A 14,807-nucleotide genomic window follows, 5' to 3' on the forward strand; every position below is an offset into this window, starting at 1 on the left:
TTTCATTCAATAATTCATTGACACGTTATTCATCAGAAGATGTAGCCGTAGAGTCCGTTGGACTAGAGAGTGGTCACTGAAAGAATTTTAAAATCTTTCTGGACGCCAGTTTTTGCATAAAGTTGTTTGATTAATTTTCTTGTTTAATTATGCTAGAGAAATTTTTGAAGTGTTTTTCTTCTATTTTTGAATTCCCAGAACTTTTCGACTACCGTAGACATTAGTCCTGAATTTATAAGTCTTGTTTGTACTGAAACTTGATAGTGGGGCACAGACAAGGAAGAAGTTTCCTTTCTTCCCTAAGAAATTTGGAACGGATCCTTATTTTTCCAATTCTCGAATTTCGGTCAGTTCTTGGCCAAATTATTCATTTCCCAAAAACAACCGGTAACAAAATTTTCTCTGTTTTCCATTTTTTGAAATGCTCTCAGATTAAGAAAAATGAATTTGCCGCTAAACCAAAGCATACGCTTTTTGAGCCCACTCTAGAAATATTCAAGTGGTTATCTGGAAGTGTGAAAGATTTATAAACATCTGCCAAAAAAGTGCAAATAAATTCCCCAAAAAAAATGGTTTTGCTTTCGTGGCGTCATTTGAAGGGGTTGTTGATCCTAGAGATGAGAAGGGTTAAACGGTCAAAATCTAAAAAACGGCGGATAGAAAAAAAACTAATGAAAGTTTACTGACGTACAAGAACAAAGATTGGAAGAAATGCACGTTTTTTGGGTCACACATGCAGTCGATTTAGAAAATTAGCAAAAAAGTAAATACCGTAAACACTTTACTAGATTGCCACCCAAACCGTCGAGCCCATATATCTCATTTCCTGAGAAAGATCTCAAAAGTGGTCAACGGACAAATGTTTATCATAATATCACCAAAATTTTATCAGTTGACGGGTTCTTGATATCTTTCACAGGAACCAAGGTGAATCGGATAAAAGTTAACGGTTTAGATGATACTCTATTAGAGTCTCGAGATTTTTGATTGTATTATTTTCCGTTTAGGCTGACACTTCAATATCGGTTATATTTCGGCTATTTAAAAATTGTTGTAGAATTTGAGCTTCGAACGCTTCCGATTATTTAAAAGCTTGATAGTTTTCAACCAAAAATTACAAACTTTCCTATTCATCCCAAATTCCATAAACACTCAAAAAGGAAAGGAATGATTCACTACCGTATTCCTCAGACATCCATTCCTCATTCGAACCTATTTGATAAGAGAAGCTAACCTTGAATGTTTGCCCCTTTCAAACCAGTTTCTCTCTTTTTTCTTCTCTCATTTGTTGTTCTGTTTTGTTAGTATTGCTTTTGATTCCATTCTACGAGACGCTTCTTATCTTCTTAATATACTGTAATCCTACAAAATTTGCTTTTAGAGATAATTTTTTTGAGATGATGTATCCTAAAATGTATTTTGACATCCTTTACAGTAAACGAGGCGTACTAGAATATGCAAATCACAGTAGGACTAACCCCACTCTATATCTTCAGGATTTGAAAATATCTCGCCCAGAGAAAAGTCTAGAATCTTGTTGCTTTCTAGGTAATCACTGATATCATCGAGCACCTATCTTCTTAACGTATTCATCTTCGAAAATATTCATTACTATCAGAATCCCAAAAAACCCCCGATGAAGAAATATGGCGTCATGGTCCTATATTAGTCGAGGAAAACAAGCATCATCCGGAGTCCCAATTGCTCCTAAATCGCATCCAGTTTTGATTTATGGCCATACTACGGCATTCTAGTTTCCTGGATCGCTCTTTTCTTTTGTCTTTCTTTTTGGTGTACATGATGTATATGTACATTTCTTCTCGATTCACATTCTTCATCTTCGATATAGTAGCTTTTTTGTTTTTCATCATTTTTTTGACGATCAATGGGAAACTTGGAAGAAAAAACCATTGTTCGCTAACTAGGGAAAATCATCATAACATATGCTTTCATTCACACAAAGTCAGAATCATGTCATAGATCTTTGTGAATGCCGTAGTTTACTCCCATGTCATCTAGCACAAGATCCAAGATCTACGCAATTGAAAGTTGTTTCAATTGAATGCGAAATTACATACGTAAAAAAACTTTGAATGCAACCCAAATTGCAGAAAAAATAACTGAAAAGTTTCAGTAAAAGAACCAGAAGTGAGCACGATGGGAGCATCGCTTGCATAACTTATAAGTTTGGCTTCTGAATTATAATATCTAATGCATTTTTAACTATTTTCTCCTGTCAAAACTATTTTGAACCTTTATTTCTGATACCTCAGAAGGGGTTTGTTACTCCATCGATTCCCTTGTTTTCAATCTCAGAAAAACTGCATCTCTGCCAACTTCTGGTTAGATGTTGGTCAGATTCCGGATAATATTGCTAATAAAGGCAAATGTTCCGACCTCGTAGTGTCCTAGCTTTCAACTTGCGTCCAAAACCTGACCTAGGCCCGCTATACAGCCGTTCTTGGGCAAGTTCCTATCAGAACCAGGAATACTGATCCAAAAGCCGGACTCCCTCCCTCTACCTTTTATTAAAAATTACAAGCCGACATCCGTCATTTTTTAAGAAAAAAGGAGAACAGATCATCATATTGCGCTTCTTAAATTCAAAATGCTGTCATCTTCTGGAGCACACCTCACTTTGTAGGTCAGAACTGATGAGTGACCTGTTGTTTCTGAATCGAACCTCCTGATTTCAAAAGAGTTGTCTAGGACTTCAAAACGAATTCTTGGAATATTTTATAGAACTCTGATTCTAAAAGCATAAGATATTATTGGAACCCCGATGATCACATAAGGCGTTAACTTACCGTAAACACTCTAAAAGAAACCCCAACCTTTCAAATATGAGTTAATTTATATTGGCTCCTGTGAAAGATATAAAAAAGTTATTAACTGACAAAACGTTTTCAACATTATGATAAACATTTTCTCAGTTGACCACTCTTCGATATCTTTTACAGTAAGTGGTATTAAACCTCATAGTTGACGGTCTGGGGCATTCTTTTAGAGTTTTTATGGTACTTGTTTTCAATTTATGGCACAGTAATCTGAGAATTTCACAATTTTCCTATTTCACCGGCAAAGTTTTTGATAAGGTTTTTGGAAGTCTCGAAAAGTTTAAAAGTTCTATAGAAAATTTTTATTTCACCTTCGTTGTTTTAAAATGTCCATTTTTTTAAAAATAGCACATCCCTCACCCCTCTCTCAACTTTTTTCCATAGCATTATACCTTCTAACACTTTTTTGAAAATATCCTAATTTTCAAGTCTGGCATTCCCAAATATTAACTTTCAGATCTAAATGTTAAAAAACAAATTGAAAAAAGAGCTCGAACCAGTAAATCACTAGTTCCACAGTCTGTTAGTTTCTATTTTTTATCATTGAAAACAATAATTAAATTTGTCCAAAGACTAACGATTTCTTATTGACAAGTTTTTCTCCTTAGGACGGATGTGTCGAAAAACCCCTTCTATAGAAAAGACAACGGTATCCCCAAAAATATTCCAAAAATATATTTTATTTCCAGGTACTCCATTATCCATTGTATGGAGGACAATTCAAGGGCTAATCCGGTTGGATGGATCTTCTTTTTTAGTAACAATTGAAATCGGACAAGTCCAAGGAGATATGATTAGTTGTAGCCTTTTTGCTTTCTTTCTAAATTAGGAATTCCTTTTTTTTAAATTTATCACGTCCTGCGGATCAGTACAAATCAGTACAAAACCTGTCCGTATAAAAGAAACCAGGATATTCTTAACACAGATTATGACTTGAAAAGCAGATACAATTTTTGAATTTCTACGGATTTTTATGGGTTTATCAAATAAGAAACCGATGATGAGATGTTTATGATCTCTAAAGGGAGATTTAGTCATCCCATGACAAAAAAAAACTCAAGAGAACAAATTATACGGTCTTTGAAATTCATCTTCCTCCTCAAATATTTTGTCCAACATCATCTTGTTTGTGAGCTGGTTGCACTCGATTGGTTTTAATTTCTTCTTCTTGACTAGACAGAAAAGATCAAAAAGTGTATTTTATGTGAGAGCACACGCGATGATCCACTATACTACTCGCACTTACTTGCACGAATTCCAATCCTAGAAGGAGAACGTATTCTTTCGAACTAACGTCATTTTTCAAAGCCCAGAAAAGTAGGTTACTAACCAAAATTGTCACGTAGCATCTTTTTTGTTACTCCATTGTCATTTGATATTCGTCATCAATTAGGCATTCCGGGAGGATAAGCTGTTTTGTCATGCACGCAGTTGTCACGTAAATTTCAAAAATATCTGACATATAAAAGGAGAAGCAGTGGGCATCTTTGTTTACTCATGCCTATGTACCTTTAAATAATTTTATTTTTAATAGATTTGAGGGTGACCCACTTTGATCAGGTAAGTAGTGTTCATGAATTAATGACCGTCGTCTGCGCGGTACATTGCACGAATCCTCTTGAAAAATTACACCTCGAGGTGTTTTGATTTTGAGTTCCGTCGTCGTTTAAGCAGTCTGATCACTCTACTACGTTATCTGCTCGATAAACAGTTGGATTTTCCGCCCATCGCCGAGTATAGTGGTTCCCTTATTTAAGCATTCTGACGAAATCATGTTTTTATTATTGAGAACTTTTAATTTTTGATTTTTTTTCCGTTTCCGGAAGTTCTTCTGATTCTCGAAAACCCATCAGTACATTCTCTATTCAAATGCCCAACTTCTCCATCTCTATTTTTGGAGCTTCTATTTCCTTTGTAAGAAAAATGCAATAAAATCCAATGGGTCTAATTTAAGAAGAACAAGATACTTCGTTGGAAAAGAAGATTCGAGAAGAAAGCGTTTGGAGGAGCTTAGAAAAATAGTGGGCGGGTCTGGATGGCGTCAGTTATTGGGTGTAAGACATAGATAAAACTTCAGAATTTCGATAAATTCCGATTTTGAAATATTCGAAGTGCCGATTTTCGGAAAATTTCGATTTCGTAAAATTCAGAATTTCTGAATTTTAGAAAATTTCGATTTTGAAAGATCGGGAATTTCGGAATTTCGGGAAATTCAGATTTTGAAAGATTCGGAATTTCAGAATCCGAGTAGAAATACCATTTTCCCATCACAAAAGCGCCGAAATTTGGTGAAAAATTGACAGAAAGGTTTCGAAATACAGTAGTCCAAACATCACCGATTCCGAAAAAATACTGAAATTTCTCGATCCGAATTTGATTACTAAAAAGGTCGGAATTTTCGGAATCCCGAATTCCGTTTCGAACATCACTGGTGTAAATGAAGTTTTGGAATAGTAAAATTCTTGTATCTATTTTCTAGTGTCTACAAAATTTCAGATATTTTGAAATCCAGTTTATGTAGTTTTCTATGCTTCTAGTTCTGAATGCCATGTTCAAACTAGATTCTGACTTCAGACTACCGTACTCCATGAACATATACTTTGAAGACTCTATCTTTGAACTTTTTGTCTTCAACTGACGAATTTCTTTTAAATTACGACTTCTGATCAAAACAAGAAAATCTCAACCTAACAATTAAACGCCACCAAAAAACCACTTCCTACTTCGTAACCTTCTTGACCATAAATCTCAACGTCTCCGCCTACACATCCATTGTTTCAGTCTTTGAATTGAAATGCTCATAATTGCTAGAAGCGCGTCAATTGCTCATTGCTCACGCACCACTCAAATTCAGGTGTTTCTCGAGTATGGGAGACGCAAGTTCAGACTTCTTCTATAGGCTCAGAATAGCTAATGAGAAGTTTATTTTCAGCCTAATGACTAAACACTTTACGCTCAGCTTGCACCACGGGCTCCTTCTGAAAAGTCTTGATTTTCAGGTTGAATTTAGGTATATAAATAAGAATGAGATTTTTTCTAAGATCTAGATGACGTTATTTCTAGGAATTGAACAAAAGGCATAATGATTTTTTCAGCTCACCCATATATTCATTTCATTCATAAAAATCTGAAATAATAGGAATTGTTCCTATCAGAAAACACCCACGGCTCCCTAACCATTTCATAATCTTTAACCCTAATCTTGAGTCATGGATCATAAGGAACACATGCTTCTTATTCTCTTCCATCCTTATTTCTGTTCTCTTCCAGCTTATTCCACCTAAGCCCCGCCCCTTTTCTCTCTATTAATCCCTCCCCCCAAATTTTCTGCTCTTAGAGCACCCGGCCCCGCCTTTTTAGCTATGCTCAGCTTCTCTCACTTTACTTTTTTATCCTTCTTTGGGAATTACCTTTTTTATACGGATAGTGTTTCAGGTAACACACTTTGCTGAATTCACAGTTTTACAAAAAAATCAAAAAATGCTCACAAAAATGATGGTCGCACTTTGCATTCTTGTCCTCCACATGGCACTTGGAGCCGTTATTCGGGAGCCAGTTGATCCAGAAGGTACTGTAGTTTTGAATATGTAGGAACCATAGTTAGAGGCCTAAGAACCCCCAAAGTGTGATCTCCTCCCGTAATCCAATACTCTCCCACCTGAATAATGCCATATTTGCACCCCATGATAGGTGGGGGTGGTGAGAGGGAGAAAGAGAATCCCAGACACAGATCATACGTTTCTAAAAACTGATCCGTCACAAATCCGTTAATTATCCGTTTCTTTTGTTCTTCCCCATGTTTTTTTTCGGATTACATGTAACCATTGATAATGAAGACGAGATTAGTTTGATCCTTTTGGTGCCATCTATATGAATAGAAATACGAAATTTTATATAGAATTTTCAGTTCCAGTCGACTGCTCGACATTAAACGAGTGTGGGGCAAATTGGGATTGTGTTGCGTACTTGATGGCTCTCTACCGTTTGGATTGTGTCGCTGGACCAGGTATGTTTTGAGGATCAAAAACGGGTTGGCCATTTACAAAGACTATGGAAATTCAGCTGAAAAAGAAAAAAAAGTATTTTTAGGGACAGGTGAATTACTTTTTGTCAGCAAAGGCCAAGTTTCGTAGTTAATACGGATTGTATTTTGATTCGACAGATATGGATTTATAGATCAAATTTTGTAGTTTGTAATTCATATAGTAGAGTTGTGCCGCTTTTTCAAACTGTAAAAGGGCAATGCTGGACCATAGTGTAACATTTCGAAAATGCTATAACCCATATGGTCTCATGACGAACATATTACTGTAGCTGGTTCTTCTCCCAGAGCTCTGCAGAGTTTCCGAAAAAGTACACTCTACCGTAACCCATTAGAAATTCTTTGCGATTTCCTAGGAATACCCTTGTTTTTCTATTTTATGACTAACTACGAAGACGACGAATAAATTATGAAAATCAGTTAGGCGCTAATATAGATTCCATTGCTCATTGATTTCGTTACAAAACTAGAAAAACAAATTGGAGCTCTTTTTTTGAAAATTTCCATTCTTCTTCTTGTGACATGATGTTTCAATGATCACCACCTCCCACCAGAATCATTAATAAGAATAAAACAAAAACGAGGAAGAAACGATGAAAAACAATTGCATCGCTGTATTATTAATGAATGGATTAAAGACTAATTCTTATGTTTTTTGTTCAATAAGAATCTAGTTCTAAAGAATCTTTTCCATGGTAGGGAAAAGATATGAAATCAGAATGTGTTTTGCTCCGGCACGACATCGCAAACGGGCACATAAAGAAAGAGCGCTTCGTCGCATTTTCTTGTCGAAAAATTTGGCTGCGCGCCAGTTTTGAATTTTTGAAAAAAAAAACTTTTTCGCTGATTGTTGTACGTTTGATACTCAGCCAACAAAGTTTGGCAGCGGATTTTTTCGAGATTTGCTGGGGCGCGCTTTCTGACCAGTTTCTTTTGACGGTCGTAAATAGGGTTGTTAAAAACACTATTCAGCTAACGACCGCTTCGCCGACACGCGACGCGCCCAATCTTGAAAATACACTCGGTGCCGAACTTCAAATTCTTTCCTTTTTCAGTGTCCAAGAAATCGTTCGTCAATGGAGGTGGAAAGCGTGGTGGAATGAAGAATCTTCAGAAAATCTTCCTCGGAAGTTACATGTCCAAACTTCGCTGAGAATCTGATACACTTTTGAAAAATTTCCACCACTACCTCTTCTACCGTAAACTTTCCATTTTCCCCCGACCCAAAATTCCACCTAGATTTCTTTCCCTTCTTCTCCATTTCACGTGGCCAAATTCAGAATTAGCTTCGTGACTTCTTAGCTGTCAGCATATCACTCTATCTGTCGTCCTTTTTTGTTCATGTCCTATATTTTTTAACAATCCCGCTCTCTCTTTTCCAGATGTTTCTCTTCACTCTTTTGTTTTTTTTCCGTTTCTTTCTTTGGAAACCAATTAAAATAAACGAACTACTGTGTTATTGAAATATTAATGCGCACTCATAGCTAGAGTACATCTGCAAATGACACAAGTACAGCGAAAGACATGAAAAGCGTTTCTAGAATTTTGTAAAAATTTCAGGTGTGCTGAAAATGGCATGATTTCATTTTTCAGCTGTCTGTATGAAACGAAAGGTTAAATTTATAAAGTATTTTGTAGCTATGCATATTTATCAGCTCGATTGAATGCAGAAAAATGAATCGTTCAAAAGAAAAGAAACCAACAAGAACAAAAAAACCTGGAAAAAAATTAAAGAATCCTACGACAGCTACTGAAATGGAGTAAACGAAAAAAGAAAATCAAATCAAATCTAGTCATCCTTTTTTGGGACCACATGCGAGAGTCCGATACCGAGTGGCATTGGCTCAACACCCGTCGTCATCCGTTCGTTTCTTTGTTCCGCCCACGCCGCACGAGCATCACGCGTCCATCGAGGAACCATGTTATCGGCGATCAGACGAATCATTGTCTGCAATTATGTCATTTCGAATCAACCAACTCATTCGTCATACATACCGATTCCTGGTTACGGAATGGATGTTTCCTCCACCTGGCGTCCAAATGGCCCTCAAGATTGGAAAAGAATGGAAGGGCTTTTGGTTTTCTTAACGGGTAACGTCCTTCACCATAGAAATCATCAAGATTCAGCCGCTGAAAATATTCAGGATGTACATAATTTAATTTTGGGTAGATAACATACATCAAGTGCCTCCAAAGTCTCCTCGGTTTTCAGTTCGGTTGAAATTGGTGACGCAACAATCTGAGGCAAGAAATGACGGGACGGGGACATTTCAACGACATGAAGACCTGCAAATTTCGAATTTCTAAATAGGAGGGGAGAAGAGGAAGCTAGAAGAAGATAAAATGAACTGGCGGAAGACCTATAAAGTATGAAGAACGAAGTCATAATAGAGCAGGGGAAAAAGAGGTGAATTGGAGGGATTAAGCCGAGCAGGACATGGAAATTCTTGGAATCTGGGGGACATTGAGTCAAAATGAATTATGTGTTTCGATGATTTCAAAAACACAGAAATCATTAAGATTCGGAGAAAATCGGAGGAATCTCCCGACCAAAATCCTTCATTTCAAAGAAGACAAGGATCTAGATCACCTATCAAATTACTTCTGACCTACAGGATGTTTACCTTTCCTCTCAGCCAACTGTTGATGAGTCTCTTGATTGAGAAGTCCGGTGACGAAAGCATGAGTCAGCGCCAAATAATTTTTCGTGGACCCCTCAACCTTCACATAGATATCCTTGATTCCAATGGCCTCACAAATCTTGATCAAACGGGGATGGCAAGTTAATCCGAATCCACGCGGACGACGTTGAGCAAACACACGAGTGTTACGGCACTCAGCATAGAAGTCCTGGTAGATGGTACGTCCTTCATGAAGTTCCACGTGGAAGATCTTCCTAGACGCCATTCCTATTCCATTGATGATGGCAGTTGTGGTTCGGTGAATCGGAGCTTTTCCTACAGCGTAGCCGGCGAGTCCACGGCCATTTCCAGTCACAACAAGAGCTGACATTGTGTGAACTCTTCCGAAAACATTGGTCATGTTGGAAGTGCGTTTCACTTCAAGACAATATGTTTCAAAATCATCAAAGTTGACACCATCCACTGGAGGCGGAGCACCGAGCTTCTGACCGACAAGTTGGGTTCCAGAGAATCCACGCTCCATTGGATGCAGTTTCTCGCGATTACGCTTCTTTTTTCCTCTGAAAACAAACGATTGCTGGAATTTTCTAACGCTCTGTGACAGCATACGTGTCTCTCTCTTCCAGAATCTTTTTTGTTCCACCCATCAAGTCTCTGATCTCGTCTTCTGTCTGCTCTGCGATTGTCATCAAACTCTCGTCATTTAGCCGCATTGGAGCATTCAACCCGGCGAATTCGACTTTCATGGGACCTGAATTTTGAAAATTACTATTTTTGCGCTGGCTTATTTCTAACTGGATCCAATTCGATAAAATCTGCTGAGTGGTCGAACTGGCTGTCTTGTATTACGACGTCCTTTCTTCTGTCCAGATTTTGAGACCGACGTTAGCGTTTTCCACAGTTCAGGTCCAGATCTTCGCATGAAGAAATTTACCGTGTTTCCACGGGTCTGGATCAATGGCAATAGCGAAGCCATCTGAGGATTTTTTTTAGATTTGTGTCAATTCAAGTTTTGTAAAAGATAAGAAACGATCGGATTCTATGTGAGCCGAGATAGATAAAGAACAATCAATGAAAAGTGATAATTTTAACAATTTTTTGGTCGTAAAAAACAGAGAAGAACCAGCGAAAAATCAGCAGGGAGATTTTCGAGAGAAAAAAGTCGATTGCAAGTCAAAAAATCACACGAAACAAAAGAAAGAAAGCTTCTAATTGAACCAACTATCATAAAAAATATCACGAATAAATAAGGCAAACATTGAGGATGATTAGAAGGCGACAAGGGAAACCCGAGTAGAAGGCGGATGTGAACAATTAAAAAAAATTACACCTAGACAAAAAGTAGGGAATGTGTAGATTGACAGAGAAAAAATGAAATAAATTACAAATAAAAAAAATTTTGGCATGCGATTATGTACATTGACTATCAATTATTATTTTGTCGGTGCCTCCAAAAGATGAATAATGGAATAATTGCGCACATTGCCATCAGCAAAGAATCCCATCGTGGTCCAACTGTCTTCTCCAGAAAACTGACCAATGGAAGCTTGTTGAGCTCTTCCAAATAAAATACAATTGCCAGTTTTGTCAGTGCCAGTTTTGCCGGCATATATGCATCTTGACTATGCTCAATTGCCTGGTCGTAGAATCGTTTGGCTAAGTACAGATCGCGAGTGATTCCCTCTCCGACTTCATGCATATAACCAAGATTGAACATTGCTTGTGCAACTCCGTGCCGATCAACAGCAGTTTTGTAGTTGGAGAATGCTAAGCTGTGGTCAACTTCTGTACCAAGACCGTAGTAGTAATAATCTCCGAGCTTCACACGAGCAGCAGCATATTCTGTAAAGCTTGAAATTGTGCTACTATCGGAAATCAACAATTAACACCTTGATTAGCAGATCTTTGCCAATTGAGGAATGCTCTCTCAAGATTATTATCCTTGGGTCCAGAAAACAACGACGTCGCCTCTTCACGATCCAAAATGAATGCAAGGTTGGTTTGCGCAACTTCATATCCCAACTCAGCCATGAACAAATACTTCATCGCTGCTTCATCTTGGCGATTATCTTTGTAAGCACTATGAGCTTCCATCAACCGCTCTCCCCAACGTCCTCTTTCCGCAACCGATTTATAGAGATCGACAGCGTGTGCGCAAGATCGAGGAACGCCAGTTCCAGCAGCATGCATTTGAGCCAAGTTGTAATACGCAAGAATATGTCCGTTTTGAGAAGCAAGTTGATACAGTTTGACAGCTTTCTTGAAGTCTCTGTGCACTCCTTTAGTTGTCGGGACTCCTTCTGAAACTGGGACCGTGCAAATCAGAATAAATTGTTATAAAACTTACTGTAATTTAAATCAGCCAGGTACATCTGTCCATCAGCATTCTTCTTGTCAGCCGAGAGTGTGAGCAACTTCAACGCCTTTTCGTAGTTCTTCTTGACTCCCTTTCCTGTCATGTACATTGCTCCCAATACTGCTTGAGCACTTGGGCTCGATTTATCTGCCGACTTGGTGAGATATTCGAATGCTCTCTGATAATCTTTCGGTGTGAATGCAGTTCCATCTAGATACATTTTTCCAAGATAAGTCAGAGCATCAGAGCTGCCAGATTCAGCGGCAGAAGTTAAGTATCTAACAGCTAGCTCAAAGTTCTGATTGAGACCACGACCTCCAGCCAAATAGATTTGTCCGAGACCTAGTTGTGCAGATGTGTCTCCTTTGTCTGCTAGCATTTTATAATATTCAAGAAGATTGCTTTCCAACGGAGCAGTTCCAGGTTGCATGTGGATAGTAGGATCGGTTTCATCAGTGAGTCGTACCCTTTGAATAGCTTGTCCTGTTGTAAGCTTCATATTGTCTACTACTAATTTGGCTACTTTCTGATAGTAGGAAAGTGCAGTTTCGCAGTTTTGTGGCACACCGACTCCAAGACTATAGCGGAATCCCTGCAATGTGATTTTAATAATTTTATATTAGAGCTAAAATTTTACTTACCATTGCCATTTGAGCCAATGGATTTCCACCGAGAGCAGAAAACATGTAATAGACAAGAGCTTTCGCTTGATTTGAGTTTTCCACTCCAATACCCGCTCCGTGCATGAATCCTAGAGCAAGTTGAGCATCAGGTGATCCATTTTTCTCTAATTCTTCAAATGTTGCCTTTGCTTCAGGAATACTCCATCTAGAGTAGTCTCCAAACATCTGAGCGAAAGCAACTGCTTTTTTGGCTTCTTGGTGACCCATCGAAGCAGCTTTTTCGAACAGTTTATGAGCAGCAACCCTTCCTTCTCTTCCATGCCCCTTTCCTTTTTCTATGTATGACATTCCGCGCTGGAATTCTGCTTCTGCTTCGGCACTGAAAGTGAGCTGTCATCTTTAGGCTTATGATTGATGAAACACGGTTACCTGGGAGGCACGTCCATTTTTTCCGGAGTATATTCATCACCAGTCACAGTTGGGAGCTCTTTGGCTTTTTTATTCTCTTCCTGTTGAGCTGAGATTTGATCCCAATCCAAATCCGCCTTTGAGATATCTATTGCTGTGAGTATAGACCCTGCAAAAAAAATTCCTCATAACTTTCAATCACCGAAAAATAATCTTCCAACCTTGTGTTTTGATCATTTTAATTGACGGTGCTTCTCCTTCCGCCGATACCAAAGCGGCTGTCTTCTTTTGACACGTGGCGAATGTTGCAAGAAGCAACACTGGCAAATAGGCTTTAATCATCCTGGAACAATTATAGTTTGTAAACTGAACTATCAGAGATTTTTTTTTGAATTTTTTTAGAAGAAAAATTGGTTTTCCAGCTAATTGACAGAGAAATACAGGAATAAAAGAATGGAAACAATATTCTGACGTTCGATAGCATTTACGGTAAACAACGCGCGAGGCGTAAGAAGCGGAGTGTCGTTGCCGCGATTTTTAGCGACTTTTTAAATTTAAAGGGGGGACTCCGACCAGAAATTTTTATTGCATTAAAATGTGTTAAAATTTATCTATTTTTCAAATATTATTGCGAAAAATCCAAAGAAAATCCGAAATCCCCGAAAAACGGCGTTGAAAAGGAAGAAAATTCAAAAAAAAGGTGCCGCCGGGGGGCGAGGATTTTCAGTGAGAAACCTAGGCCACAACACCTGACAGCCTTTTTTTCAAGTCGCCGACAGTGGTTTTTTACGTTTTTCACCTGCCGGACATGAAATTGAAAAAAATCCGGAAAATTTGCCACATAGGAAAGGCGCCCGCTGCCGTGGCCTAGGTTTCTCACTGAAAATCCTCGTCCCCCGGCGGCACCTTTTTTTGAATTTTCTTCCTTTTCAACGGCGTTTTTTGGGAATTTCGGATTTTTTTTGAATTTTTTCGCCATAATATTCGGAAAATAGATAACTTTTAACACATCTTAATGCAATAAAAATTTTTGTTCGGAGTCCCCCTTTAAATTTAATTCAAAAGATTAAAGTTTCGAAAGTGATTTGATAATTGAAAGAGAAAAACATATTCTCAAATAAAAAATTCAAAATCAAAGCCCCCTGATCATGCCTGTCTATAGACACTTCCAAAGATGTTCAAAAGTCGACCTGAAGCAAATCTACAATTCTCATCTAATTTTATTCCATTTTTACAAGACTATAAAACGTTGAATTGTTTTAATTCTAAAGTACATTCTAATCAAGACTCCAATCTGCTTTTATTTCACCCAAATTTCGTTTGATGCAGTCATTTTATGACCTGGGGCTGACATTGGTACGCTGAACACGGATAGGATGTTGAGATCAGAACAGGAACTTTAAGAAGCGGTTTATAAAATTTAAAAAAAAAAAGAAACCGTTAAAAAAACGATAGACAAACTTGGTTGAAACCTGCGAAACTATTTCGCTCAACCTGAGTTCCCCTAGCTCATGAACAATTCTTATTACTGATTTTCGTCGATGTTTATGATATTTTTCCTCAAAAAGTCCGGAAATTGAAAACAAATTAATGAAAAGGTATAGAAATCGAGAAAGAAAAACCCAGAAAATAAAACAATTCTAGGTTACGGTAGTTGTCGTTGTGGGACCTTCGACTACGGTTCCCGGATTCTCTCTTCCACAGCTCAAGTTTTTTTGTACCAACATTATGATTTTTTTTGTAATAGTAAGCTATGCCCATGAAACTTTGTTCAATTTCTATTTCGTCCCCACCACTTTCATTGGATTTTTCTTCCCAAATTTCTCTCAAGTTAGAAAGAACAACCCTCGGATTATTCCTCCCGATGATCCCAGTCATCCTCTTAATTCTTTTCGTTTT

At 37.9% G+C, this 14,807-nt stretch overlaps 3 protein-coding genes across 3 annotated transcripts; 1 reads left to right on the forward strand and 2 right to left on the reverse strand.

The window, feature by feature from the left end:
* Positions 1 to 6,317: 6,317 nt before the first annotated feature.
* Positions 6,318 to 8,032, forward strand: CBG23529 (the record flags this gene model as incomplete). The annotated part of the gene is made up of 3 exons (XM_002636743.1): positions 6,318 to 6,405; positions 6,745 to 6,843; positions 7,935 to 8,032. 3 exons carry the CDS (start codon positions 6,318 to 6,320, stop codon positions 8,030 to 8,032), a joined length of 285 nt encoding a protein of 94 aa, XP_002636789.1.
* A 636-nt stretch (positions 8,033 to 8,668) lies between these two features.
* On the reverse strand, positions 8,669 to 10,443 carry Cbr-mrps-5 (the record flags this gene model as incomplete). The annotated part of the gene is made up of 6 exons (XM_002636742.2): positions 8,669 to 8,827; positions 8,875 to 9,009; positions 9,059 to 9,165; positions 9,504 to 10,081; positions 10,131 to 10,272; positions 10,317 to 10,443. 6 exons carry the CDS (start codon positions 10,441 to 10,443, stop codon positions 8,669 to 8,671), a joined length of 1,248 nt encoding a protein of 415 aa, XP_002636788.2.
* Positions 10,444 to 10,947: 504 nt separating this feature from the next.
* Cbr-sel-1 lies at positions 10,948 to 13,250 on the reverse strand (the record flags this gene model as incomplete). The annotated part of the gene is made up of 6 exons (XM_002636741.1): positions 10,948 to 11,363; positions 11,411 to 11,821; positions 11,869 to 12,469; positions 12,519 to 12,879; positions 12,930 to 13,077; positions 13,130 to 13,250. The coding sequence occupies 6 exons, from the start codon at positions 13,248 to 13,250 to the stop codon at positions 10,948 to 10,950; spliced, it is 2,058 nt and encodes a 685-aa protein (XP_002636787.1).
* Positions 13,251 to 14,807: the final 1,557 nt, after the last annotated feature.

The sequence above is a fragment of the Caenorhabditis briggsae genome, assembly GCF_000004555.2.
Source record: "Caenorhabditis briggsae complete genome, chrV, whole genome shotgun sequence".
NCBI lineage: Eukaryota > Metazoa > Nematoda > Chromadorea > Rhabditida > Rhabditidae > Caenorhabditis > Caenorhabditis briggsae.